General features: G+C 41.8%; 2 protein-coding genes across 2 annotated transcripts in view; both read right to left on the minus strand.

Annotated features, from left to right (window-relative positions):
* LOC116254161 (DNA mismatch repair protein MSH6) overlaps window positions 1-18,286 on the minus strand; it is a 34,347-nt gene extending 16,061 nt beyond the window's left edge. Inside the window, exons 1-14 of the mRNA XM_031629330.2 lie at window positions 17,325-18,286; window positions 16,721-16,817; window positions 15,708-15,810; window positions 15,574-15,627; window positions 15,415-15,489; window positions 14,855-14,923; window positions 14,591-14,674; window positions 14,274-14,474; window positions 13,140-13,681; window positions 12,936-13,065; window positions 11,962-12,053; window positions 11,662-11,837; window positions 11,369-11,571; window positions 11,185-11,286 (exon numbers count right to left, since the gene is read on the minus strand). Coding sequence (XP_031485190.1) covers window positions 11,185-11,286; window positions 11,369-11,571; window positions 11,662-11,837; window positions 11,962-12,053; window positions 12,936-13,065; window positions 13,140-13,681; window positions 14,274-14,474; window positions 14,591-14,674; window positions 14,855-14,923; window positions 15,415-15,489; window positions 15,574-15,627; window positions 15,708-15,810; window positions 16,721-16,817; window positions 17,325-18,144 — 2,748 coding nt within the window. The 5' untranslated portion in view covers window positions 18,145-18,286. The remainder of the gene's footprint in view (window positions 1-11,184; window positions 11,287-11,368; window positions 11,572-11,661; window positions 11,838-11,961; window positions 12,054-12,935; window positions 13,066-13,139; window positions 13,682-14,273; window positions 14,475-14,590; window positions 14,675-14,854; window positions 14,924-15,414; window positions 15,490-15,573; window positions 15,628-15,707; window positions 15,811-16,720; window positions 16,818-17,324) is intronic.
* A 1,271-nt stretch (window positions 18,287-19,557) lies between these two features.
* On the minus strand, window positions 19,558-24,712 carry LOC116254162 (calreticulin-like). Its single transcript, XM_031629331.2, has 14 exons — window positions 24,546-24,712; window positions 23,011-23,118; window positions 22,740-22,932; window positions 22,365-22,623; window positions 22,234-22,290; window positions 22,026-22,073; window positions 21,784-21,870; window positions 21,634-21,691; window positions 21,452-21,519; window positions 21,109-21,204; window positions 20,954-21,001; window positions 20,275-20,307; window positions 20,127-20,192; window positions 19,558-19,832 (listed from the first exon to the last, which is right to left on the minus strand). The coding sequence occupies exons 1-14, from the start codon at window positions 24,640-24,642 to the stop codon at window positions 19,821-19,823; spliced, it is 1,230 nt and encodes a 409-aa protein (XP_031485191.1). The 5' UTR covers window positions 24,643-24,712; the 3' UTR covers window positions 19,558-19,820.
* Between the last annotated feature and the right edge of the window lie 1,124 nt (window positions 24,713-25,836).

The raw sequence follows: 25,836 nt of genomic DNA on the forward strand, positions 1-25,836 counted from the left end.
ATCTTGTGTTTGTGTCTGCAGGTACACCGGGTACGTCCCGTCGACCTTGAGCTACCGGATTCGAAGCTCGAGGCATTTTGAAGATTCTTGTGAACGCGCCACAGGTATGGCGACACTCCAGGCAAATCCCTGCCTGGGCAAGTGAATGAATGTGGGTTCCTAGGTGTTAAGACGTGTTTATACTCAGTATTAGGCTTGAGAGGGCACTTGTGTAATAATGTTTCTTTTAATGACTTTCTTGTAACTTATCCCTCTCCTCTAGTCTATATAAAGAGGAGTTAGGGATTCTTTCGAGGTTAATCAAAGATTAGTTCTCTTAACTTTATCATGGTATCAGAGCTCCAGCCGTCTCCTCCTCAGCGAGTTGTCGCCGACTGAGCGGCGCCGCCGCCGCCTCATCGGCGTCAGTCGCCGCCGCCGCCTCATCGGCGTCAGTCGCCGCCGCCGCCCTTTGCCGCCCTGTCCATTGCCGCCTCGCCCTTTGCCGCCCTGTCCATTGCCGCCTGATCCATCCCTGCTGCCCCTCGTCGCCCTACCCATTGTCTGCCTGCGCCGCCTGTGCCTCCTGCGCCCGTCCGCCTGCGCCCGTCTGCCTGCGCCGCCGCCTCCGCCTGTGCCTCCTGCGCCCGTCTGCCTGCGCCCGTCCGCCTGCGCCACCGCCGCCCGTCTGCCTGCGCCCGTCTCCCTGCGCCCGTCCTCCTGCGCCCGTCCGCCTGCGCCGCCGCCGCCCGTCTGCCTTCGCCGCCGCCTCAACGCTGATTTTTCCTCTCTGCGTCTTTCCGCTGCATGCTGCTCCGCCGCTGCTCTGCACGCTGCTCCTCCGCTGCACGCTGCTCCGCCGCTGTTCCGCCGGTGCTCTGCCCGTGGTTCTGCACGTTGATTTTCTTCTCACCGTCATCTCTGGTATCTCTCTTCGTTCAGCTCTGCTGTTGCCTCTTCTCGCCGATCGGACTTCTGGATTGCTACCTGCGTTAACTACATATTGCTTCATGATCAGCATGTTGTCTTTCGATATGTGATTGTATTCTTTTGCCTGCACTTCCTATTCCGTGGCTCGGTTTCCTCCTTTGTGTTGAAAGATGTCTGAAATTAGTAGTGGCGCTAATACCTCTTCCTTTGTATCGTCGGGAGAGATGAAGAGTTCCCCATTTTCCAGCATTATCACCAAAATGGATGGGGGTAATTACGAGATGTGGGCCATGCAAGTAAAAAGAACTTTGATCGCCCATGAGAAGGAACATCTCATATTGGAGCCCGAGCCCGTACAGAAGGTAGGAAAATATACTACTTGGTTTAAAGATAATTCATTGGTTATGGTATGGATTGTTGGTACTCTTTCACAAGAAATTGCAAATGAAGTCTTGCACAAGGACAGTGCAAAGGATATGTGGGATTCCCTTGCTGCCACTTATTCACAGGCAAGAAATGAAACGCGCATTATGCAGCTTCATCATGATATCCATCAGATGCGCCAAGATGGCAGACCTCTTCACACTTATTATTCTAGTCTCAAGTCCATGTTTGAGAGACTGAATAGCTACTTTCCCGCATGCAAGTGTGAACAACAAAAGGCATACAGAGATATGCTTATGGTAGGGGTCTTTCTTTCTGGTTTAGACTCTGTTTATGAATCCGCAAAGAACCAAATGCTTACTAGTCCCTCGATTCCTCCTATTGATGAGGCTTACAGTAGGCTCAGCAGAATTCCGATCTCTGCATCGACTGTTCCTGATACCACTTCTGCTATGCTTGCTACTCGTGGCAGAGGAGGACCCTTTTTTGCCAGAGGAAGAGGGGGCCGTGGCCGTGGCAATACCCCTTCGCGCCCTGTATGTCAGTTTTGTCACCGCATTGGTCATACTGTGGATAAGTGTTGGCAGAAACATGGTCGTCCAGCTTTTGCAAATCAGACTGTATCTACTGATTCTCCTGAGCAGCCTAAGCCTCAGCACATGGTATCCTCCAGTGAGTTGCATGTAGATGACATTCTCTCTCAGTTGAGGCACTTGATTGGCGACAGCGCCCATCCATCCCCTGGTCCGACCACTTCTACTGTTCCTACCGCTGCGAGTGCTTCTTCATCTGGTATGTATTCTGCTTGTACAGTCTGCTCTCCTCCTGACACTACAGATTGGCTTATTGATTCTGGTGCATCGACACATCTCTGTGGGGATAAGATGCAATTCACCTCTTACGTCCCTACTCCACCGGGTCGTTCGGTTATTCTAGCAGATGGAAAAGATTCACCAGTTGTTGGACATGGAGAGGTCCAACTTACTTCATCATTGCCGCTGCAGCACGTTCTTCATGCACCAGAATTCCCCCATAGCCTACTTTCTATCAGTCAGATTACCAGAGAATTAAATTGTCGTGCTATATTTGACTCTTCCTCTCTTGTGTTTCAGGATATACTGACGGGCAGGGTGATTGGCAGTGGCCGTGAACAGGGAGGTCTCTACAGGCTAGTGCACTCCTTTCCCTTTGCTGGATCTACCTCGTCGGGGTCGTCCTCATCCTCGGCTTATACTTGGCATTTACGTTTTGGACATCTCCCGTTTCAGAAACTGCTGCATGTTCTCCCTCAGCTGTCTCATAAGTCGTCTTTTCAATGTGAGTCTTGTCAGTTAGGCAAACACCATCGGTCATCCTTTCCTCCGCGGTCTAGTAGAAGTAGCCACTCTGTGTTTGAGTTACTTCATTTTGATGTTTGGGGCCCGAGTCGTACTCCTGACCTTCAGGGTCATCGGTATTATCTTGTTGCTGTTGATGATTACAGTCGTGTTAGTTGGGTTTTTCTTATGAAACACAAATCTGAAGCGGGTCATGTAATCAAAAATTTTATCAATGAAATTCTGACTCAGTTTGATACTTGTGTCAAGATTGTGCGCTCTGACAATGCTCTTGAGTTCTGTGCTTCCTCTTTAGAACAATTTTTCAGGGATAAGGGTATCATTCACCAAACTTCTTGTGCCTATACCTCTCAACAAAACGGGGTTGCTGAAAGAAAACACCGCCATATTCTTGATGTCGCCAGAACCATTATCATACACAGCCATGTTCCCCATTCTTATTGGGGAGATGCTGTTCTTACAGCATGCTATCTTATTAATCGCATGCCGTCATCCGTGTTGGGAGATCTTATTCCTTTCTCTGTTCTTTTTTCTGACAGAGAATTGTTTTCTGTTGCACCTCGTATTTTTGGATGTGTTGCCTTTGTTCAGTTACTTGGTCCTGGGCGAGATAAGTTATCCCCTCGGGCTATCAAAACGATCTTTGTTGGTTATTCCCGCACTCAAAAGGGATATCGTTGTTATGATCCTTCTACTCGTCGATATTATGTGAGTGCTGATGTTACATTTTTTGAGTCCACCTCTTATTTCTCTCCCAATGGAACTCAATTAAGGGTGCCTGAATTTAGTGATGAAGTCCACCTTCCTTTACCTCTCATGAGTTATCCACAACCCGTTGCTTCGCGTTTTGGGGCTATCTACCAACGTCGCACTAAACCTGTTCAACCTGCCCCCTGTGCTCCTGTGCCTTCACCCAGCATGCCCAAGGTACTTCCTGAACACACAAATCCTGCTGACCATTCTTTATGTGATGATGCCACAGGGGACTCTCCAGAGCATGCTACTGGTCCTCATATTAATGAACTTGATATGCCTATTGCTCAAAGGAAAGGCAAACGCAGTTGCACTATGCATCCTCTCTCTGGTCATTTGTCCATGGCTCGACTCACTCCTACTTACCGCCAGTTTGTCAAGGGACTGTCGGCTGTAGCTCTTCCACAGACTCCTATGGACGCTCTTTCTGATCCCAAATGGGCCGCAGCTATGCAAGAAGAGATGGATGCCCTTCAGTCTAGAGGCACCTGGACACTAGTTACTCCTTCATCTGATGCAGCTATTGTTGGTTGTCGATGGGTGTTTACTGTTAAATACAGAGCAGATGGCAGCATTGAGAGATATAAGGCTCGCTTGGTTGCAAAAGGCTATACTCAGACTTATGGGGTTGATTATTATGATACCTTCTCTCCTGTGGCACGACATGCTTCTTTACGGGTTCTTCTCGCTGTTGCCGTCAGCAAGAATTGGTCTCTATCACAGCTTGATGTCAAAAATGCCTTTCTGTATGGTGACCTACATGAAGAAGTGTATATGCAGCAACCACCAGGGTTTGTTGCTGAGGGGGAGTGTCAGAAAGTGTGTAGATTGAGAAAGGCAATTTATGGTCTGAAACAAAGTCCTCGAGCTTGGTTTCAAAAATTATCAGAGAATATTGAGTATGAGGGCTTCAGACGTTCTTCGGCTGATCATTCCCTTTTTGTCAAGAAAACTTCTACAGGTACAGTGATAGTTCTTGTCTATGTTGATGATATCATTGTTACAGGGGATGATATTCAGGGGATTTCCAACATCAAGGGCGTCCTTGGACGACACTTTGTCACCAAGGATCTTGGTGAGCTACGCTATTTCCTAGGTATTGAGTTTGCCAGAAATCAGAAGGGTCTTATCATGTGCCAAAGGAAATACGTTACTGATGTCTTGCAAGAGACAGGTATGCTAGGATGTCGACCTGCCTCTACACCCATGGACATCAATACTCGCTTGTATGATGATGATACTGAAGATGTTGATGCTAGACAATATAGAGGGATTGTTGGGAAGCTCCTATATATCACTGTTACTCGACCTGATATTGCCTATGCTGTCAGCAGAGTGAGTCAATTTATGGATAAGCCCAAGAAAGTCCATTGGGATGCTGCCATGATGATTCTCAGGTATCTGAAAAATTCACCAGGAATGGGACTCTTCTTTCAAAATGGTACATCTCTCACTATATCTGTGTATGTTGATGCTGATTATGCGGGATGTCACCTTGACAGAAAATCCACTACTGGGTTTTGTGTGTTTATTGGATCCAACTTGGTTACATGGAAGAGTAAGAAGCAGACAGTGGTTGCCAGATCAAGTGCAGAATCTGAGTATAGAGCTATGGCTCAGGCTACTGCTGAAGTTATGTGGGTTAGATCTCTGATGTTGGATCTTACTGTGGAAGTGCCTCTTCCTATGCAATTGTTAGGTGATAACAAAGCTGCTCTGTTTATTGCTAATAATCCTGCTTTCCATGAGAGAACCAAGCATGTTGAAGTAGATTGTCACTATACCAGAGACATGATTCAAAAGGGGTTTGTAAGCACCTCCCATATTTCAACTACAGGGCAAACTGCTGATATTTTTACTAAAGCTCTTGCAAGAGGACCATTCCAAAGTTGTTGTTCCAAGTTGAGCTTGTTTGACATATACGCTCCAACTTGAGGGGGAGTGTTAAGACGTGTTTATACTCAGTATTAGGCTTGAGAGGGCACTTGTGTAATAATGTTTCTTTTAATGACTTTCTTGTAACTTATCCCTCTCCTCTAGTCTATATAAAGAGGAGTTAGGGATTCTTTCGAGGTTAATCAAAGATTAGTTCTCTTAACTTTATCACTAGGATCATGGGATCCTAGGATTTGTGATGTGAATTGATTGAGTGTTCCGTGGATGAATGTGGGTATGCATGTACATAAATTGATATATAATATGAATTGTTTTGAAAGGCTTATAGTAATTGTTTTGATAATGTTACGCATTTGCATGTGCATGCTAGAATTGATAACTGTTTAGAACAGATGAGGCGGGGTATCGAGTCGAGTGTCTCCTCGACCCCAATTGTGCATTAGAAAGCATCCTAGAATGATAACTGCATAGGACAGCTACGAGCCCACCACAGATTGAGACTACTCTCTGTGGTTTGGCTAAGTTTTCAAAGATGTGATTGTTATGATGATGAATGTGAATGTTATGTTTATTGAATACCCATTGCCGCGGGCAATGATGCAAATGTTTGCACAGTGGGTAGTTGTACCCATATTGTTATGACGGCTAGCCAAAACTGTTGTGGTTACGTGTAACCCTCGTGTGGAGGCAATTGGAGGTGTGGGTTCACTCGTGAAGTGAACCAACCTCAGGAGCTAGCCAGTTAAATGTGTTTGTGCAAGTATAAGTATAAGAATGAAAGAATAAGAGATGAGAGGCCAGTGGGATGTGACTATGTGTATGGGAGTTGTCCCGCTTTCGCCACTGGTCTCGCCTGTTCGGAGCGCAGGCGGTGCAAGGCCCCAGGGTACTGTTGTGTGATGTGCTTGGAGCGTAGGCTCCCGCCTTCCCAACCTGGGTGTCCTAGGAAAGGCTGAGTATCTCTCCTTGGAATTCACACATCCATGGATGAGTGCTCTACCGCTGCAGCGGATAGATGGATCCATACTGTTCTGGGCCATCACGGGGGTTGTCTCTCGGCTGTGGGCCGCCCGCGGTGTGCACGTGCCTGTGTTTGCACCCACAGGAACTGTAAATTCACTGATAGTAATGAAACTGAAATGTATGTGATTGAAATGTATAGGATTGTTGTACATGTGACTTGTGCTTATGAATGCAAGTGACATGTTGATGATGCCTTGCATGTGATTGAAATTATGTTATTGTAGCCATTGAGTGGCCTCTGCATGTCGTGTCCTGACACGACATAATGATAGATCGTTCTGATGTTTGCTTGTATATTTGAGCCTTACTTGAGAGGGTTTGGCATTTTCCTAGCTTGTTGCCATACTGCGAAGGCTGAGCCTTCAGTTGTTTTCCTTTTCAGGTTTTGGCGGACTCGGGGCAACAGGTTGAGCAGATGACTTCACTCACGTCCTACTGGGGTGGTTTTGGGATTGTCGTTTGTAGTGCCGGCACGTCATGTTTTGGTTTTATTGATGTCTTCTTTTTGTTAGGCATCAATGTTAGTGATTTTGGGGCATTTTGGTTATGCACATAGATGTGAATTTCTATGAAACAAAATGGTTATATCAATGAGAGTTCGCCCCATTGTTTTGAATTGATTGGCTCATCGTCTTTTTGAATTATTGGGTAGCCACACCTCGATGCCTTATGTTTAGAAAAAAAATATATATATAATTTGAGGGTTAAAAAGGTCGGGGTGTGACACTTCTCCCCCTGAAGAGGATTCTCACCAAAGTAAGAGGCATGTTCCAAGAAGGTAACGTCCCTCGTAACATAGACTCGGCCAATGATGGGGTCAATACATCTGTATCCTTTCTGAGTAGAGGAATACCCAACAAACACACCTTTGATAGACCTGGGATCAAATTTCTTAATATTGGGACTGTGATTATGTATAAAACACACACAGCCAAAAACACGAGGGGGGAGTAGAAATGGTTGACGACTGCCGGGGAGTAACGAATGGGGAGTCTGACCATTCAGAACACGACTGGGCATGCGATTGATGAGATACGCACTAGTGAGAACTGCATCACCCCAATAGTGTTTAGGAATATTTCTCTGAAACAGAAGGGCCCTGGTGACATTAAGAAGTTGGCGATTTTTCCTTTCAGCCACCCCATTTTGTGGGGGGTATAACTACAGGACGTCTCATGAACAATCCCCCTTTTTCAAAGAAAGTCCTCAACCGACTGACACATATACTCACGGGCATTATCGGACCGAAAGGTTTTAATAGTCCTATCATATTGAGTATACACAAGAAGAATGAAGGTCTCTATGATATGAGGAACCTCACTGCGATCTTTTAATAAGTACACAAAAGTAGCCCGAGAGAAGTCATCAATAAAAGTGATAAAGTATTGAAAACCTTGATGGGTATGAATTCCCGAAGGCCCCCACACATCCGAGTGAACCAAGAAAAAAGCTTCATTAACACAACTAGTAGAAATAGGGTACGAAGCCCTCACATGTTTGGCAAACCGACACACATCACAAGAAATCAAAGACAAGTTCAAAGAAGAACACAAATCGGGGAACAACTGTTTCAACATCCCAAAAGGTAAATGCCCAAATCGTTCATGCCAGTACAAGAAGGACTGAAGACAATCTTCTCTTCGTTTCTCTGTCTTGCTGATCGCTGTCACAAGAGCTGTAGCCACATGTATTGGAAGACAATATAGGCCATCAGACGCCAAACCAATCCTAATCCTCTTCGCTGTCACCAAGTCTTGCAAAACACAACGGTTGGCAGAAAAAATGAGTTCACAGTTCAGCTCTTTAGTAAGTTTACTAACTGACAAGAGATTTAAGGGAAACTAGGGGACATGTAATGCTCCCCGCACATGAAATTTGTCCAACAAGGACAGAGTCCCTTCGCCTGCCACAACAGTAGAGGAACCATCTGCGAGAGAAACTCGTTCCCTTCCTAAAGATAACTTATATTCGTTAAATAATTTTGAGTTACCTGTCATGTGGTGAGTGGCACCACTATCCACAATCCATTCCCCCACAGAAGAGTTACCTGTATTGCCCATAACTGCAAGAGCATGATTAGCCTTTGTCTCATCTGGTGTCTCGGCATGGTTGACATCAATCCGACCCAAGTAGGCCCTCAGTTCACGAATCTGGTCAGCAGAGATGGAGACTTTTTCTCCACTGGATTTGGGCACCTCAGACACAGGCATCTTCCCAATAGAAGACCTCCCTTTGTTTCCCTTGTTCTCTGGATGAAGATCCCAACAATAATCCATGGTATGACCAGTTTCCTTGCAGTGAGTGCATCTGCGAAGAGATATGGTCGGGCCTCCAGGACCACGACTCACAAGAGCGGATCTCTCATGATAGGGCACGAGATCCCTCTTGCCCTCATTTGTAACCAGCCTTCTTTGTTCTTCTGCTTCAACACAGGAGTACACATCTTCAATACTGGGCACCTTTCCTGAATTCAAAATCTGGCTTCTAACACCTTCAAACTCATCATTTAAACCAGCTAGAAAGAGGAACACCCTGTTTTCCCATACATGAGCTACATAAAGTGCCTAATCTTGGGGACAATGCCAAGGAATATCAGAATGATAGTCAAGCTCTTCCCACTTGGCTTTCAAAGCCCCATAGTAATCTGCAACAGAAGAGTTCCCTTGTCGAAGGCCATAGACAATCTTCACTATTTGGTAAGTACGGATTGCCGTTTTCTTTTGGCCATACATTTGCTCTAAGACTACCCACATGTCTCTTGCAGTCTTCTTCCGAAGGATAAGGGGCTGAATATCGACAGAGACGGAGTTGACAATTCAAGTTTTCACTTGATTATCCTCAAGAAACCAAGTGTCCCATACACCACTTGTCTTTGCCGGTTCAAGGTTCCTTCCGTCGATATAGGCAATCCGTCTGCGGGCAGCAATCCCCATAGTCATAGCAGCCGACCACGGAAAATAGCTCTCTTTTGTAAGGCGAAGAGTAATGACCTGAGCGGGAACATTCTCAGTTTTATAGACCCCGATTTCAGATTAATTGGTGTTAACGGTAGAGGAAGAAGAGGCTGCCATCATCTCAAGCCAGTCCAACAAAAGGGCACGGGCGGCGGTAAAACACGAGCGGAACCGGCGACAACAGGAAGTACCAGCGGAAGCAGAGAGCAAGGGCGACGTCAGCAACGGCAGCACGGGCGACGTCAAAGGAACAAGTCACGGCAGCAAGGGCGACGTCAAGGAGCAAGTCACGGCAGCAAGGATGACGGCGGCGGAGCAAGGGCGACGGCGGGTGGAGAAAACACCATGGCGGTGGCGGTGATGGCGCACAGGGTGACGGCGACGACGCATAGGGCGACGGCGACGTCAAGGAGAAGATCGACGGCGCACAGGGCGACGCAACCGGTTGGAAACAGTGGCGGCGGAGATGGTGGCGGCGGTGATGACGACGGCAGCGGCGATAGGCAGCAGCAACGGCAGGTGGACAAAACACCACGATCACCAAAAACGTCCCAACCTCGTTGGCTCTGATACTATGTAGAAACACGAACACAGAGAAAGAGAAAACGAGGAACACGATGTAACGTGGAAAAACCCTCAAGAGGAAAAAAACCATGGATGTGGAGGAGCTGGTGCCCACTAGCAGCCAGACTTTCTCTCTCTTAAGATTTCATTAACCTTAAAGATTAGGGTTACAAAGATATAAGTATGCCCTAATTAGGACATACTGGATCGGGTCCAGACCTGGACCCATACACCAATATCCGTCAACATATATATATATATATATATATAATGAGAAATACGTAGAAAATATGTATCAAAATAAATAATATATATCAACATAAACAAATAAATAACATATAAACTATGTCACATAGGTACGGCCGTACGGGTACGAGTGCCGGTACCGGTACTGACCATTTTCAAAAAACTTGGGTGCGAGGGTACGGCCGTATATATATATAAACAATAAGAAATGCTTAGAAAATATGTATCAAAATAAAAAATATACATCAACATAAACAAATAAATAACACAGAAAATATATATCAATGGCTCCTGCAACAATGTGTTTAAGAAACCTACGAAAAACTTTAAACATATGGACAACCAATCAACCCCCTAGTCAAATAAGAACATCAATCGAATTTTCACATCCAAAAATAGAATAAAAAGTAAGGTGGAAAAAATTAAATCAAAGTAAAATTAAGCAGTTTGGATCTAGTACCCAAGTGTCAAAGTACCCATTTTAGGTACAGGTACGGCGACAAGGGTACGTGGACCTTACTGAAGCACCCATGTGACTTAGCATATAAAATATATATCAACGGCTCTTGCAGTAGTGTGTTTAAGAAACCTATGAAAAACTTTAAACATATGGACAACCAAGCAGCCCCCTAGTCAAATATGAACATCAATCGAATTTTCACATCCAAAGAATAGAATAATAAGGTGGAAAAAATTAAATCAAAGTAAAATTAAACAATTTGGATCTATAGGTACCCAAGTGTACCCATTTTGGGTACGGGTACGGCGACACGGGTACGTGGACCTTACTGAAGTACCCATGTGACTTAGTTCCATGTGTGAGAACAAGGAGTATCGACATAAGGTGTGCGCATAAATGAACAAAGATATTTCTGGTTGTGGCTAGGGAACATAGAGAGACATTTTAAAACTCACTTCTATAGTTGCAAAACATGCTTTCTGGATGATTTTTTTGTCAAAACGTTAATAGGCTTCCTGTCTCAACTGAATAGTTTCTAATAACCTTCATGTAATCAATAGGCACAAAACTTGTGCAAGGTGAAATAAACTTACTAGAATGACCAATCATTGAAAGTCCATCATAACACATCATATACAGCAAGAGATAGTTTGATTACCTTCTTTGAGGAGTGAAGCTGATATTCTGTAGGAATTCTCCCCTGCAAGTCCTCAGGTACTTCTAACACATATCTATCTTTTCCCACGGTGACATAAGCAACCTATGAATCATGTAGTTAAGAGAAACCAAGAAACTAAAATACAAAATTTAAAGAAGATAGGTGACATCCAGCAGCTTCTTACTGAACTATTTCCAAGCAATTTGCGTTGTTCCTTCAAATATCTTATTAAATTACTTTCAATCTCTGCAGCTGCTTTGCAGGAAGAATCATATTCCACATCAACCCCTTCATGAGGTATAATACGGCCAGTATGCTCAGCCTCTGTCCAATCAAAAGCATCTTTGAAATGCATCAAGACAGGTTCAATGTCCAGAAAGCAATCACCTGCAAATTATTTTCTAAAATCTAAGATGGCAACAATAAAACATTAAAAAATAAATAAAATTAAAACATGAAAAGTTTCAACTGGAGAACCAGTCAGCAAGCATTGTAGTGTAGTTGAAGTCAAGTCATCCTGGATGCTGCTGAATAAGGCACAAGAATGAACCATCATTTGGCAACCTCGCAGAGCAGTAATAAATTCATGAAGCTGTTTTTTTGCAGCATCTTCATAAAGGACAACTTTATTAGCATTTCTTCCACTAGCCTCACTGTCAATTATCCAAGACAGGCATGCAATTAGTGCAAAAGCAAGCTCTGGAGACATTTCATTCGATAAACAAACCTTCTTTCAATTACAGCACTAGTATGCACAACTGAGTACAACAAACAAACCTGTTGGCAAAGAGACGAGCAAGCAAGCGCTCCATGTCTGGAACCTTAGACAACATTTTCCGGAACTCAAGAACAGATTCAAAAGCAACATGCTGTTAAAGGCAGCAGCTGATCAGTATCAGGTTAATGCATTGAAGAACAAGAATTTACAGCAGCTTCCATTTACGTTGCAGAATGTCTGTATATGCATATTCCCTAAGATTCCAGATGCTCCTACATATGAGAACAGATTGCTAAAGCAGAACTGAATAAAGTAAATATTACATGAAATATCAATACCCGCCATGCACTCTTTACATAGACTACAGAAAGCCTATCTAAAATGATGGGAGATGGAAATTTGACATCCTACATGGCAGTAGATTGTAGTCATATTTCTACACTTTAACCACCCGATTTTGTTAAACATCATATCCCAAATCACAAACACTCTTTACATAGACTAAGAAAGCTCTCCGGAATGATGGTATGACATCCCTCATGGCTATAGGTTGCAGTCATATCCTACTGTAGACATGTGTGGAAAGGAGACAGTCTCTTGAAAAGAGAGGGTATTAAAACTCGACAAATAAACTGCAAGCACTATAATTGATAGAAGAAGCACCCTCATGAAAGAGAAGTACTAGCAAAGCCACTGCAGGCCCTAACAAGAACGGCCACATATGTTAACTGTCCACTTCATCATTTCTCAAGCTCACAGAGAAATCTTTATATGGGCAGATATTTAGTAGGATGCATTGAAATTCTCTGTAGATGGCTGCGGATCTTGCAAATCTTTCTTCTCCCTCGTTTAGCCTTCTCTCAGTACTTGCAGGATTCAGGGAGCACATGTGGAATTACTTCAAAGGTATTATGGTCAAGAGTAGTACTGTACTCTCATTGTTTATTCATTCATGAACGAGTTCAAGCCGAATGTTCTGCACTCTCAGCTAACAATCTCATGCTTAAAAATAAGCTTCATAAACAAGACTTACTTTTAAATCTGTGATTGCATGTTGGCGCTCTAAAATTGATTTAGCATCACAAAGAGGTCTCGCAAGCCAATTCTTAAGTAATCTTTTCCCAAAGGGAGTAACACAGTAATCTAACTGTGCAAAGAGTGTCCTGTTCAGATAAACTAATTTAGAATAATCGTGAAATATAAAGTGAGATCTTCAGTAGAAATAACATAGCCATACCCTGAGGAGCTTCCACTGTTGTTCTCAAAAATCTCAAGATTCTCCAGAGCAGAGGCATCAAGCGTCATGTATGACTTCTTAGATATATCTAAGAACCCTGAACATGGAAGAAACTCAAATCTTGCACATCGAAGCAATGATGTGTCTAACAATGCTTGCCTCAGATAAAAGAGACAGCCACCGAAAGCAGAAAGAGCATATTGGCCACTCTCAGCTGCACTTTCCAGCTCAGTCAAGACCTCTGGCAGTAAACCTGTGTGCTCATCAACAACATCAAAAGTATTGGATATGTCGACTTTACTTTGACTCAAGGATCTAGACAATGTGCTTTGCTCATAAACCCTTCTGGCCTCAAAAAGAGTTCTGTGGGCATCCCAAAATTCTATATCTGGAATCAAATTGTTAACCAGAGGATTCCTTGTATTATCCAGCAACACTTTTTCAGTTTCATGACTAAGCATCTTAGAAGGTTTAATAAGTTCAGCAGGCCTTAACTCAGTGAGGATTGACCGCAGAATGGGCCGCCCTTCGCCATCCTCAAACTGTAGAAAGAGAGAGAGAGAGAGAGAGATGAAAAGTGAACTGTAAAGTTACACTATGAAAAACAAAGACACAAAATAATCAATTACGAAAAGATCAATTTACAAAAGCCACTTAACCTTAACAAAACATGCTCATGTTTCACAGGTTTGCATTTACACTATTGAATTAAGAAACACATTACCATGGATTAAATGAAACTTTTTTGAGCTTAAGTATGTTTCAATTATTTTGCCAAAAGTAAAGCATCCTTCGTAATATATTTATAAGAATGAGGAAATTTTCGAAACATAACATGTAGATGGACATGCATGAAAATAGACCTTCCCTTCAGAACCAAATGCATTAGATATGGGATTTCACATACAGAAAGGTAGAATAAATAACAGTTTGACTAACTTTTGCCATGTTTGATTAGTGGATTCGTTTGTTGACTTGCTCTAGTCAAGTCATAAGACTCATTTGCAGCTTGACACCTAACTCAGACACCCCAATTAACAGATAAGCCCAACTAGATCAGGGCAGGGATAACTTCATTAGACATTATAACAAAAGAACCATGAAACAACGACTACAAAAGCAGGACAAGTTTACCTGTCCAAGCATAAACTTGCTAGTGGATACATCAGCTATACAAACACCCAAAGTTACAGCATCATCTTTACCACCTTCAGTAGTCTTACAGCTTTCAGTTACCGACATCAAGTAACTCACATCAGCATTGGTGGTGGACAGCATCTCACCCTCAACCAATGTTCCTTTAGTTATCACGGCACATATTTCACGTTTCACAACCTTCAGAATTTTAGCAAGATGTTAGCCATTCATGAATAACACCAACTGCGCAGAGCAAAACTATCTCACATGAATAAATATAATTGATATCTTCATGGGCAAGTGAAACGGCTAACCTTATCTTTGGAACCCAACTCTTTCCGACGCAGCTCAAGCTGATCAGGTGTTTCAGTCTGCTCAACAACAAGGACTCGATAACCCTGATTTAGTAAGGAATTTTAGACAATGATTATTCATGGCCTAATTCTCCAAAACTGAACCTCACAAGAATAGATTAATACACTTTTAAATATGTGCTTGACTATTTTTCAGGTCATTCAAAATGTAATACAAGAGGCAGCATAGAAAATAAAAAGAGGATGTTTGTTTAAGAAGCTTACCTTCATTGCCAATTTTTCGACATTCATTGCAAAATTCCTCTCAGGAAATCCACAGTGAGGCTGCTCACCCTACAAATCATGGAATATATCTCACATTTGAAACTAGCTAGAGATCTTTAAGCAACCTGTGATCATATGCAGGTAAAGAATTTGCATCCCAAGAATATCAAGACCAATCCATGGTAAAAAAAACTTTTAAATAGTGAAATATGTCCTTGACCTTTTCAATTTTAACCATGGGCTTCCTTTTGTGAAGTCTCCCATTAAAATGGGTAGCAAATTACTCTCAAATCAAATAGTAAGTGCTTAAGATTAGTTTATAGAAGAGAGAAAACCAATTCAGAGGTTAACTCCAATTGGGTTGCAAACACACAGGTTAGTTGATAAAAAAACGTGTTTTTCAATTAATGGTGAAAAAAAAAGTTAGGTGTGTTTCCAACAAATTTCAAAAAAAAAAAATACGGCAAATTTCTTATTATTGTTAAAACTTTAGTTTATGCATTCTTTTGAATTTAGCTAACGAAACCCACCAAAAAGCAATAAGATAATAGAATGCAAACCTTCATGTACTGCAAATCCAGCTCCTTAAAGGCTATATGAGCATCCATTTCAAACAACTCATAGAACTTGCCCATCTGATACAGAAACAAGCTAACCATAGATAATTTTACTCCAAAAATATATAATCAAAGTATCAAACAGTATATAAGATAAGATACCTTGAAGAACAACACCTTGTCCATGTGTTTGGACTTGAACTGCCACCATTGCCTCTACAAATACAAGGACAATAGTACCACAAAATACAATAGGATGGGTTAAAATAGCAAGATCAGGGTACAAATGTGAATACCTGACCAGCAGACAAGCTCTTCAAAAAATCATTCGGTAGTTTAAGAGTTCTTGGATCATAGTACTCATCTCCAGGCTTTCTCCCATTGGCATCTCTGCGCCCTCTGCAATCACAAACAGCATTTGACCAATAGAATACATAAACATTGCAATTGTGAACTAGTGTTGAAATACTTTTCTGTTTGATGGCTTAGTTCCATTACTTAAAATTAAAACAGCAAGTTGAACTTTATAAGTACATTACTTAAAATGTAAGTGTACCCCGCCCAGTTTCATTACTTCAAACATATTTGGCAATTGAATTCTATGAGTACATCACTAGTAGTAAAGGAAAACACAAATTAAAATATTCCTTGATATCAGAGATTAAGACAACAATCAACTGTTGCTACTTCAAATTTTCCTCAAAGTATGCCACTTTACATTTGAAATTTTCTATGGTTTTAGCATGTCCCAGTGAGGAGGCTTTGCACCTTATCTTTTCTCCTAGACGAATGCCTTTTCTAATACAGTGTCACATTCCCAACTTTGAGTTTTGGAACATATAACTCAGAAACTAGTATGCAGTATTCTGCAAACTTATTCCAAACAATTCAGTTGTCATAAGAAACCGAACTCTGGCTACTAAGCTGAAATCGGCAACTCTAAGATTGATTGTAAAAGATCTGATTTGTAATATTGGTAGACACATTCATTTAATTTGATCCAGCAGCACTTTTCACGTACAAACAGCAAAAGTGCGCTCAAGGTTTGGATGATTCTAGGATAGGAAACACATCGGTTGCCAGCAAGAAATATAAAGTAGCAACAGGAAAGAGATCCTTTTAGGGGGACTTACAGTCTTGCTTCATAGTTACAGTAATGGTATTCTCACAAGGGAAAATATATATCATCAGTTTGTACCAGTTATATACAACTGTGATATAGTATATATTTTACATATTGCCTTTAGCTCCAAACTCACTTGTTGTAATTCAATTCAAAAGCAAAAGGAAGGAGGTATTGTAAACGCACTTCCCAAGGAACTCAAACTTCTCCATCTCACGCCTCCCAAATCGCTCAGCAACATCTCTGACAGGAGCAGTCTCGATCCCATTGACTGTAGAACCCCCTGGAACAAATTTAGAACAGTTCAATTGCAAAGCACTACACAGTACCTAGATCACTTCTAGTGCAGGAAACTAGAACAGAAAGCTCTACTAACTACTCCTTACAGCCAATCATGTTTCTAGGACATACGACAAATTAAATAACTCAAGCAAGATCTGAACTCATAGAACCAAATACTAAAATTACCCATGAACTGACCCCATATTAATGAAACCTTAGTAACTAAGTCTGCAACCGGGCAGAAACAAACTAGGACTCATATGGCAGAAAATTAATTTCGGATCGAAATCATGGAGTCAAATATGCAATGCAGTATCAATCGGGAACGAGGAAAAACATTCTGCATTTTAACGACCAAACTCAAGGAAGAAATTGCCAGACCTCTTCCACTATGACCATATCAACACGCATACGTACTGGAGAACTCCACAGCTTCTCATTTATTTCTCACGCCAAGCATTCAAAAAGCAATAAAGAATAAAAAGAAGAAAAACCAGAAGGGACTTACTCAATCCAGCGATGTCACTCTTCCCTTTTTCCCTTGGCGAAACCTCACCAACATCGAATCTCAGGCGTTTTCCTTCATCCTTCAAACCAACCATCCGAACCCTCTTCTTCTGCGTCACACTACTATCGCTGCCTGACCTTATACTACCAGCATTCTTCCGCTTCCTCGACCCCGCACTTCCTCCTTCCGATCCCTCCACACTATCGCCCCCCTCGTCTTCACCGCTCCCATCCTTCTCCCAGTCCTCGTCCTCCGAGTTGTCCCCATCACCACCACCACCCTCCTCCTTCCCCTCTTCGCTTATCTCATCCTCGATCCTTTTGGCCAAAGAATCTCCATTGTAGCTGCCGTCTCCGCTCGAGATCCTCCGCAGCCGGCGGAAACTCCGCAAGGGAGTCACCTCCGCCCATTGGAACCTCTCCTTCTCAAGATCCAACGTCTCCTCCTCGCCATCGTCGTACTGAATCAAATGCTTTCCGGTCGAAGCATCAAACGACTTGACGTGACCCTCGTACGACTGATCATCGAGCGGCCAGAAGACCCTAATCCTCCATCCGATGACGCCCTCCCCGTGGCGGGACGACGACGGGGATGGCTCCACGGACGAGGGTTTGGACGGCGGAGGGGTCTTGAGAGAAGAAGAAGGCTCGGGGGAGGTCGTCTGGGGAGGAGAAGGAATGACAAGAGACGGTTTAGGGCTAGCAGATGGGGCGGGAGTTCTGTTAACAGCCTTGCTTCCAGCGGAAAAGAAGGAGGTGATGGAGCGTTGCTTCGTCGCGGTCGGCGTCGCACCATTGCTGAGACGCCGAGGAGGTGCCATGGATGAACCAAGGAGAGAGAAAGAGAGATAGAGGCAAGGAGAGACTTCGCCGTCACGATTTCAAGAGAGACAGATTTCCCGCCATGGCTCGGAGTTCGATGGTTTGGCGGGAGAGAGGGAGAGGGAGAGGCGGAATGTCCTGTAGACGTCGGCGGAAACGAAATTGTGAGTGCAATAGCTTCAAGATCCAGATCCAAACGTGATCACCTGATGCACGGTTACGGATCTGAAGCACGTGTCTTGGTACTGGATCCATTAAAATGTGGTTAAAGTTTTGAAAACTTGGGTAGTGTTTGATGGTCAGGAACGTGTTAGCTGAGGAAAAAAAATTCAAAATTTTAAATGATACATTTTTAAAAATATATTTTCAATTCTAGATTTCCAAACCATCAAGGCCCCCAACAACTATTCTTGTAGCTGAGGAAAAAAAATTCAAAATTTATGTTCAATCAGAGGCGGAGGGCAGCAAGGGTCATAATGCCCCTCCCCCTCCTTCTCAATGTTTTAAAACTGTATAATTATTTTTAACTATAATTCAGCTCCTGCAACAAAAAATTTCTAACTTCACCTCAATGTTCTAAGTATAATTTCCACTTCCTAATACATTTTGTGTTTCCAAATCGATGAAGATGCAGGCTTGGGGGCAGATCAGGATGAAGTGGACACAACAAGCCTCACCTGACTTTACAAACTCTCATTTCGACCGCGAGGCCCTAGCGTCTTTAATATCAGTTCAAGTTTCGGTTCCTATCTCTTTTATAGGCAAGAAGTCGTAGCACCTTTACTGTCCAGGACATGAGTCCATCGGGTCTTTTGGCATATCGGATTGGAGGCCCTTTTAACTGGCTAATGGGAATCTCGCCTATTCCATATGAATTTGACAATCGCATGAACTGCCGGGAGAATAGAGCCCCTTCTGTTGTTTAATGAAAGTTCACGTCATAAAGGGAGATAGGGAGCATCGAATTTTTCATCCTCTTGATAGACAGAGTGCAACAATTTTCATCCTCACCGACACGACGCTTCTAAAGAGGAAATTGAAAAAGATCCAACAAAATAATTGAAAAAAATTCCAAACCCACTTGTACCAGTTCAACACTTCTCGTTCCAGGGTCGGGTTGCGTCTGGGCCTAAGTGAGAATATTTAAAAAAAAAACATTCACAATGACAGTTTATTGTTCCGAGAATCTGATACAGCGACTGACGGTACTGTTCTACTAATAGAAAAACAATAGTTCCGACTGACATGTCCACACCACCTTCTTTAAGTAGCGTTTTGACTGGGACAACTTGGGATAAGTCCAGCCAAATACATTTCCTCGGACAACAAACAAAGAATGAAGTTGGCTCCACGAAGAAATCATATGCAACAAGCCTGAGATTGAACTTCAAATTAGGGAAAACAGCATCGAATGAGAAAGAGAGAAGGAACGATTACTTATTTCTTTCCAATTTTCTCTCTTGAAATGGGAACCAAAAAAGAGGGCCTGCGGCCTCATCAGTCTTACAAATTCAAAGTTTGTGCAACCATTTTTTTCTTGGGGCTCACATAAGCTAAAAAAGCTCTAAAGAAAAGTTTCTCGAATCTACCAAAATATGATTGGGTTCTTCTACGATTAGGAAAAGAAAAAATGAGTAACTGCCAATGTCAAAAGCAGGTGCCGCTGCCGGTGGCTCTATAGTTCGTCCTGAAAATTTAAAAAACAGACAAACATAAAATGAGGAATATCTTAAATAAAACATGCCAGGAAAAACCAAAAAGAAAAAGGGCTGGTAAGCAGATCAACAAAGATGTAGAGATCTACACAATCCATTGTGGTAATGGATGATCACACCATACCACGTCTGAAATGGTTATGAGAGCCAACTCAAGGTAGACTTGGCCAAATCCCATTTGGCAAATGATGGCAAGGCATAATCTCACCATCCAAAATTGTAGAGGAACTAAGAATCTAAGAAGAAATTAGGGCAAAATATTTTACATGTTTGTCATCCTCTGGCTCCTCAATGTCAGCTTCATCAGGCTCATCCGCCTCTTCTTTCTCGTCCTGTCACAACAAGAATGTGAGATCATAAACTTTAACACGCAAAACACATTACCAAAAGTCACTTTCAAAATAAGAGACTCACGTCAGAAGATTCACCGGGCTCAGCTGCTGATTCCTGCAACAGTTTAAAAAAATGAAACAGAATAAGAAGCATGCAAGCATGGTTGGACGGCAGAAAAAAAACTGATGCCTATTGAATATAGTCTTGCTGGGAGAAGGGCAAGGTGCAAAGCGGCATCCAGAACTTTTTAAGTTCTCATGTTTCTCTCAGCATATGTTGTCCTAAGTTTCAAGCAACACATAAAAAGCTTAACTCATGTCTACAAATATAATTTTTCCATCAACTACTTCGATATGATGCATAACATTTGAAAAAGGAAAGAAGGATTTTATACAACAGAGAAGGGCAGAATATTTGTATCAGCAAAATGCCAAACACTGTAGAACCCTATATATACATTAAAAAAACTGATCCCAGAGCAGCGTTCTATGTTTGATCCCTATGGTCAGGATTTTCAGAAACAACTATAGGTTTTGACTTCTAAACTATAAATAAACAATTTTTTAGCAACTACTTGCTTCTGAACTTTCTCCTTATTGCTTAGCCTGAAAGAAATTTCTCCTTAACGTCTCACTTCAAATTGGAATTAGATGTGCACAACAAAGAGCAAGTAGACCAAATAAACTGACAAGCACCCAGGTCCAGGACCAAAGTAATGACAGGAACCAGGAACAACAAAGTTAGAAAGTGGTTGCAATACCTCTGCTTCCCGCCTCTTCTCTGCCTCATCGAATGCAGCTTTCTCACCCTAGACATATGAATTACAGTGCATAAGCATAATACAAACGAGTCAACGGCACAACAAACCAAAGAAAATATGACAGAAACACAACAGCACTGAAGAGAGAGTCGTACATCCTTTAGCTTTCCCCATGTCTCCTCAGCAAACTTCAATGCATATTCAGGATCGTCAGTAACCAATACATTATCGAACAGGGTTCCTGATTTGACCTGACATCAGGACATTAACCGCTTTATCAGTCTATCATTACATTTGTTGCCCTTAGGTGCAGACTGATAACAGATACACAAACTAGAGCATAATATGCAGCAACACTTCCAGGGTCAAACACATAATATGCAGCAACACCTCATCTCCACCATATTGTGGAAGATGATTAGGAAATAGGAAAGAATCAAAGAGCTTCACTGCACAATAGACGTTTGAAACTCTAGTGTTTCTCAGACCACAACTGACCTGCCACAACTCAATCGCAACATATTTCAAGTTGGGAAACACATAGATGTCCGGATCATCCTTGAAGTCTGGCAAGCAAGAATAAGATAGATTAGCAGAAAAAATCAATAACATCACACTTGAGTGAAACCGCAATAGGAGCAATCTAAAGGAATAGAGAACAAACAGGCAAAAGAACAGACCAGGATTGTCAATCATTGGTGCCTTCCACTTCCCCTTGTAGTTAGGGTTCTTGATTTTCTGTCAGCAGCAGAACAACTTTAAATTCTCTGGTGCTCACAAGTAATAGCTCTGCTGATATTTAAGTTTGTCACTAGAATTTTTATACATACCTTGGGCTTCCATGGTCCCTTGTATTCAGGGTTTGGAATAGTCGGGGCAGTCCATTCACCATCCTCCTCGTCATCCCAGTCTTCCGGCTACAGCAGAGCAAAAGAAGTCAGAAATGAACAAAATAAAGGACAAAATCAATTACTAGAAATGAAAGCTAACTGCTGCCTGATGTTCAAATAGAAGCTTTTCCACACCCAAACTCGCAAGGTATAGATTAACTAGAAGTAACAAAAAGCTCTACCTTTTTGGCATCAGGATCTGGGATCTCCTTGGGGATGTCATCATACCCCTTCATAAGTAGGAAATATAATTAGTTATGCGGAATGAAGACCAAGATACATGACAAATGGCAACATCAGAAAACATGATACAATAAATGAAACAAGAAATAAAATCTATCTATGAAAAAAAAAGTGGCTTCTCCACATTAAACTCTAAGAGCATCATACCTCAGGTTTCTTATCTTCAGGATCTGGAATATATTCCTTATCATCCCAGTCCTCAGGCTGCAAAGAGCAGAGAAATTATAGGAATCCAACTCTAAATATGGTAAAAAAAGGATAAAAGCAGATCTACTTACCTTTTTTGCTTCAGGGTCCTTGATTTTCTTTGGTGGAAGGATATCCCAATCGGCGTACAGGCTACCGGTTTGCTTCTCATTGTTGTCAATTAGGACACTGTATGTAGCATCAGGCCGAATGATGAAAGTATAAACGTGACTCAACTGGTCAGTCTCACACGGGATGTCCTTTTTGATAAGATGGTTTTTTCCATTACGTGTAAGAATTGCATGAACCTTCTTGGTAGAATAGCCACAGATGTCAGGGCCAAACATGATGCTGCACATGTAGCAAAACAAATGTTATCAGTTAAACGCTTAGAGACAACTAGGGAGGGGGGGGGGGGGGGATTAGAAAGATGAATTAACAATAGAATTTATGGATGCTGTTGTCACCTGTAAGGTGTCTCGCCACCAAATTTCTTCTGATCAACCTCACCGCTGAGCAGCTTCATGTATCCACCACCACAGTCAAGTTTCTGCTCATGCTTAACAGAGAATTGGAAAACTAAAGTTTTGTCCTTGTTGCTGAACTCAGGTATCTCAGCAGAAATAGCGAAGAATCTGTAGTCTTCACTTGTCTGGATACCTGGAAACAAGGTGAAAAGGTTCATATACCGCAAGGAATGATTTATCAGTTAAAACTGAACATCACAAGCAGTTGTACCTTTGTCATTTGGGTCTCCACTCCACTTCCCGGATGTGTAATTCCATTCACCAGCCATGTTCTCGTCTTTCTTCCAGTCTGATTTAACCCATCGTTTTTCCCATCCATCTACACGACATGAAGATCAAAAGTATTGCTTAAAGTATGAACAGTAATTTTGGCAGTTACAAACAAATATTTCACATCTATATGGTAAAGCAAAACCACGATTTATCAAACAGGGAAAAAACAGTTCGTGGGAGGAATCAGCATATGCATGTATACAAAGTCATTTCTCATATAATCAAATGCAGTTCCTCTTTATAAATTTTAGCCGTTAAACCCATAATATATAGCATGTTACTACTCAAGCATATGGAATCAATAGATCCATGCATATATGCATGTGGTTTAATAACACCGAGTGTGTGCACGTGTGCATTTTACGGGCATCTGAAATTGTATAAACTGAATCATTTCTCCAGAGATCATAGTGGATAATGTAGATAAGAAGACAAGGCAATTCAGAACGCCATTTATTCAAAAAGGTATAAGAAAAATGGATATAATTCCTAATATAATATAACACACCTCAATTTAAGTTCTATTTCATAGAAAAGTACATATAATCACAACTAAATCAGAATAGACTACACGTACGAAATTAAACACAAAAAGGTTCAAATCAACAAATCCCTCCCTATGAAAAACTTAAAACACCAAAGTGTGCATGCCAGATCAGTACAGCATATAAAACCTAAAAGTTAAATCAACAAAGAGATGACGCCCCCAAAATTTCGCATCATGCAACTTAAAACCCAACCATAACAGTACATGCATCCAAGTGAAAACTACTCCGACCAAAAATGGAAAGCTATTCATATCGCCAACAAACTAATCTGAAACGCGTAGGCGTTAATGTTAACCTGAGAATTCTCTCTAACTTCCAAATATCGAAACACAATACCCAGAGTGCAAATGGGGTGACACGAAAGGAAATAAAGGATGCTTCAAATGGAACTCGAGTTCGATAAACAAAACCTTACAAAAAAGCCACAACGCTACCACTTACTCGAACTCAATATTATTATCCAAATGATAACAAGTTCGCGAATCTACGACCTCATGCATTAAATATGCTTCCCGGTTCGAAATTAACGCTTGCAAAAGCAGATCAGATTAAGACGAAGACCAAATGGAGTCATTATCCTCTAAGATTTCCCATAAACATCAGTTGATCCATCCAGCGACCTCAAACTCCGAAACTAAATTACCGATCCAATCCTGAAACTAAGCAGATCCCAACGCGAAACAACATGCTACGCGATAATCAACCCAGGAAACTGTCCGATTGCGCCATTTTGCGCAAAACAAGTTCAGAAAAATGACATGCCGAGGAGATGACTACTAACGAAAGTCCGGTCGAATAGAATAACCAGGTAGATCTAGCTTCTTAGTTCAAGATCTTCACTCAAAACGAAGTAAATAACGAAGATCACCCGGAACGAGTTCCCTAGAGGCCATCAGAGAAAGAGGGAGACAGAAAGAGGGAGTACCATCGAAACGCTCCTCGAAAAAAACCTCGGCGGAGACGATCGAGAGGCTAACTAGAGCGATGAAAACCAGAGATCGAAACCCTAACGCCGTCGCCATTGGACGGGGACGCCAGAGGAGAGAGGAAATGAGCAACAAAAGAGTGAACCGAGAGAAGAGTCGCAGATCCAAGTGAGGATTTGTAGGCGCGGAGCTTTGGTGGTATTTCGACGCAGTAAACTCTTTTGCATAAAATTTTCGCGTCCGTAAAAAAAAAAGCGACTGCCTTGTTTTCCATTATGCCCCTTTCACTCCGGACAATGACGCGATGCTTCAACGTCTAATCTCCAGAATAATGCGGAATATTCTGTGGGTAAAATTCGACTATTGAAAATGTGAAGAGCATGATATTGTTAAAGGCCCATGTATTCAGTGAAATTTACGACTTTGCCCCCTTCCCCTTTCGGATATACGAGGATATTTTCTTCTTAGGTCCTTGGCATTTAAAGATAATCTTGGTGACGACCTTCAATTTCTTAACTTTTTCAGTTACGGCTGTACTTTTGCGGATCGCTACCAAAACAATGCTTCCCTTTCTTATTGTCGCTTTACTCGAGTTAAACATCCGATTTGAATTTAAATGTGGGAACTATTTTTATTCTTACTTACAATGTTTTCCAACAAATGTAATTTATAAAAACTTACTTTTTTTTTTTTTTTTTGCAACAGGCTTTTGATTGAAATGCTCTATTTAACATCTGTTTGAGCTAGAAATGAGGAGAACCATTGTTGGTAGACTCCTCAATATGATTTTCAGTGATCATGAAACATAATTGCTTGACAATATTTAGCTTGTTGACCTGATCAAACAAAAGGGTTATATATACAGAAGATTGATCAATGATTTTATAGTAAAACAACATAATTAAGGAATTATTTGGCAACATAAACAAACTATTACTATCAGATGAATCTGCCTCGCAAATTATACAAATTAATTGAATATTATGGCACATTGTTTATTGAATTTTCCCTGTTTCATTCGGATATATTCATTGGACAATAACGATATGTTAATGTTGTCAAACTACTTCTAAGAGTGCATTTATTATACAGAGGATATGAATTCGAACCCCTTCCCCCTTTCAACTCAAAGCTTAAACAAGAGGCGTTTAAGGACGAAATGTTGATTTGGAATCACATGTTTAGTTGTCATGAAAAGAAACAAACATCAACAAAACCCACAAGCCAAGGACTAAATATCATACTGAATCTAAAATTTATGGGAAAAAAAGTGTGTCCCAAAATACTCTC

The sequence above is a fragment of the Nymphaea colorata genome, chromosome 5 (assembly GCF_008831285.2).
Source record: "Nymphaea colorata isolate Beijing-Zhang1983 chromosome 5, ASM883128v2, whole genome shotgun sequence".
In the NCBI taxonomy this organism is placed as follows: domain Eukaryota; kingdom Viridiplantae; phylum Streptophyta; class Magnoliopsida; order Nymphaeales; family Nymphaeaceae; genus Nymphaea; species Nymphaea colorata.